The 2,480-nt window shown below is 63.1% G+C and overlaps 1 protein-coding gene across 1 annotated transcript; it reads left to right on the top strand.

Moving 5' to 3' along the window:
• Positions 1-537: 537 nt before the first annotated feature.
• Positions 538-2,164, top strand: LOC112124011 (alpha-2-macroglobulin-like protein 1; the record flags this gene model as incomplete). Its single annotated transcript, XM_026661604.1, has 3 exons — positions 538-698; positions 1,546-1,771; positions 2,017-2,164. Coding segments are annotated over exons 1-3 (520 nt in total), but the record flags the coding sequence as incomplete, so codon positions are not given.
• Positions 2,165-2,480: the final 316 nt, after the last annotated feature.

Genomic DNA, 2,480 nt, shown 5'->3' with positions numbered 1-2,480 from the left:
CCAGCCCAGATACACTCGCTTCACACGGAGACCGATGGCTTTTCTAGAACCAGCACCACACACTGCCCTGGGATCTGAGAGTCAAGCTGGGTGTTATGGAGGTGATCACATGGGGTCCTGCAATGCCCACTCGTGCTCGGTGGTTGCGGTAGAAACGCACTGAGCCTCCCTAGGCCTCCATGTCCCAGCTGCTCAGTGAGGCTAATGATTTGACCTGCCTGGCTAGCGGCTCTTTGTGCAGGGCTCTGGGAGTGCAACGTACCCTTGACACTGCTCGGGGCAGAGCTGGGACTGAGCTCAGGACTCCCTGGCTCCCGCCCATGTGCTGAGTCCACCAGCGTGTGCTGCACGTAGGACACCCCCAGCCTGACCCCCTCCAGCCCCAGCCCTGCCAGCAGGGGTCAGTTCTCAGAGCTCCCGGGGGCCATGTGCAGCCCCCGAAATGTCCCCAAACATCGAGACTTTGCAGGTGCAAACACGTGAATCATTGTCTGGATTTGCCCATAAACCAGAGTGGGGCTCCCTCAACCCCCCTTTGTATCTTTTCTTGGCATGATCCGTGGGGCAGCAAGTGTGGATAGTGCAGCAGGGACCCCAGTGAGCAATGGCCGGCTAGTGCCAGGAGCCTGCACCCAGGAGGCGCCAGCGCCACGTGCGTACTTCACAGAGACGTGGCTGTGGGACCTGGTGCCTGTGGGGTGAGTGAGGAGCTGTCACAGACCGTCCCTGCGGAGCGGCCTCCAGGCCAGACCCTCGAAAGCAGCAGCTCCCAGAGGCGGCACACTGGCTGGGGGAAGGCTGGCTGCCTGCGTGGGGCTGGTTCCTGCGCCCTGTTGCCAGCGGAGAGGAACCCAGCACAGCAACGAGGAATAACAAGCCCCCAGGGCCGTGGGATTCGTCTCTTTACAGATGTAAAGGACCCGCAGAGTGGGGGAGAGAGCTGGGAGCCCGGGCAGCACCATGACCCTGCGTCTCGCCCGCAAAGCGGGGTTCGCACCAGCCCCTCCCCAGCCATTCCCTGGATCCTGTCAGGTCGGCAGGGGGGTTATCATCCGACCCCATTGCCCTTTGTGGTGTTTTCATTCCCACGCGGTGCCCGGGAGCTCCAGCACTGAGAACATGGGAGGGGTTTGAACCCCCGGGAAGGGGGCATGGAGGGTGGCACATGGGGTACAAGTGGAAGGGGCAGGGGATCCCAAGCAGGGGGAATTGAGGCTGACCCCAGGAATAGCCCCCTGACAGGGAGACGTGTCTGGCTGCGGAAGGGGGGATCCCCATCCCGTGGGACATTGAGCCCAGCCCGGAGAGTCCCGGGGCAGGGAAGGATCCTGCGCTAGCTGGCGTGGGCGGAGGAGGGGACGAGAGGGGGGCCACTGACAGCTCTTCCCCTCTCTGCTGTCTGGGATTGGCCTGTTTCCATGCCACCGGTCAAGGCCCCAACCCAGCGGAGGGTCGGGCAGGGACGTCTCTGGTGGCCGTGCTCATGGGTACTTCCCACGGGGCGGCAGCGTGTCTGACGTGCTGTTTGTGTCCGTCCCGGCCCAGCGAGGGGGGCTCCAAAGACGTCCCAGTCTCGGTGCCCGACACCATCACGGAGTGGAAAGCTGGGATGTTTTGCACGGCGGAGGTGGGCTTTGGGCTCTCGCCCACGGTCACCTTCACGGCCGTCAAACCCTTCTTTGTGGAGCTGGCCTTGCCGTACTCCGTGATCCGGGGAGAGGCCTTTGCCCTAAAGGCCACCGTCTTCAACTACCTGCAGCAGTGCATCAAGGTGAGCGCCGCCCGGGGCTGACCTGCTGGAGCTGCTGGGGCTGGTGACCTGGGGCTGGGGAGCTGGGCAGCGGCGCAGGCCGGCGAGTGGCATCGGCAGTCACTGGCTGTGACCCTGTGACCACTGGGGTCAGCACATCGCGGTGAGTGGGGCCTGAGCCCCAGAGGGGTCACGTCTCGGCTGGAGCTGGCGCGTGTGAGCGCGTCCCCCACAGCCCTAAGGGGGATCTCGTGTTGGCCCCACAGGTGCAGCTGACGCTGGCGGAGTCTGCGCAGTTCCAACTGCAGGCGGGCGAGGACGACGCCTACACCAGCTGCCTCTGTGCAGACGAAGGGAAAACCTTCCAGTGGGAGGTGACGGCGAGCAGCCTGGGTGAGGGGCGCTGGGGGCTCTGTGCCGGAGGGGAGGGGCAAGGAAGTGGTGGGGGGATCTGCACAATGGGGAGGGCAGAGAAGGCGTGCTGGAGCCTTCACACTAGAGAGGCAGGTAGGGGCCTTTGGAGGCTCTGGTGGAGGACAGACGGGTAAGGGGCATTGGAGGCTCTGTGCTGGGAGTGAGGAGGGCGCAGAACAGGGTCGCTCAGGGCTTGGTGTCACATTGAGTTGCCCAGACACTTCCATTTAAACACACTGGATTAGATAAAACAATCAAACATGTTCATGAACCACAAAGAGAGATTTTAAGTGAGTGCAAGGAATGGGGCATAACA

The sequence above is a fragment of the Terrapene carolina genome, unplaced genomic scaffold (genome assembly GCF_002925995.2).
Source record: "Terrapene carolina triunguis isolate 2854851 unplaced genomic scaffold, T_m_triunguis-2.0 Scaffold11817, whole genome shotgun sequence".
NCBI classification, from domain to species: Eukaryota; Metazoa; Chordata; order Testudines; family Emydidae; genus Terrapene; species Terrapene triunguis.
Note: the sequence above shows the minus strand (reverse complement) of the source record. Positions and strands in the feature narration are given on the sequence as shown.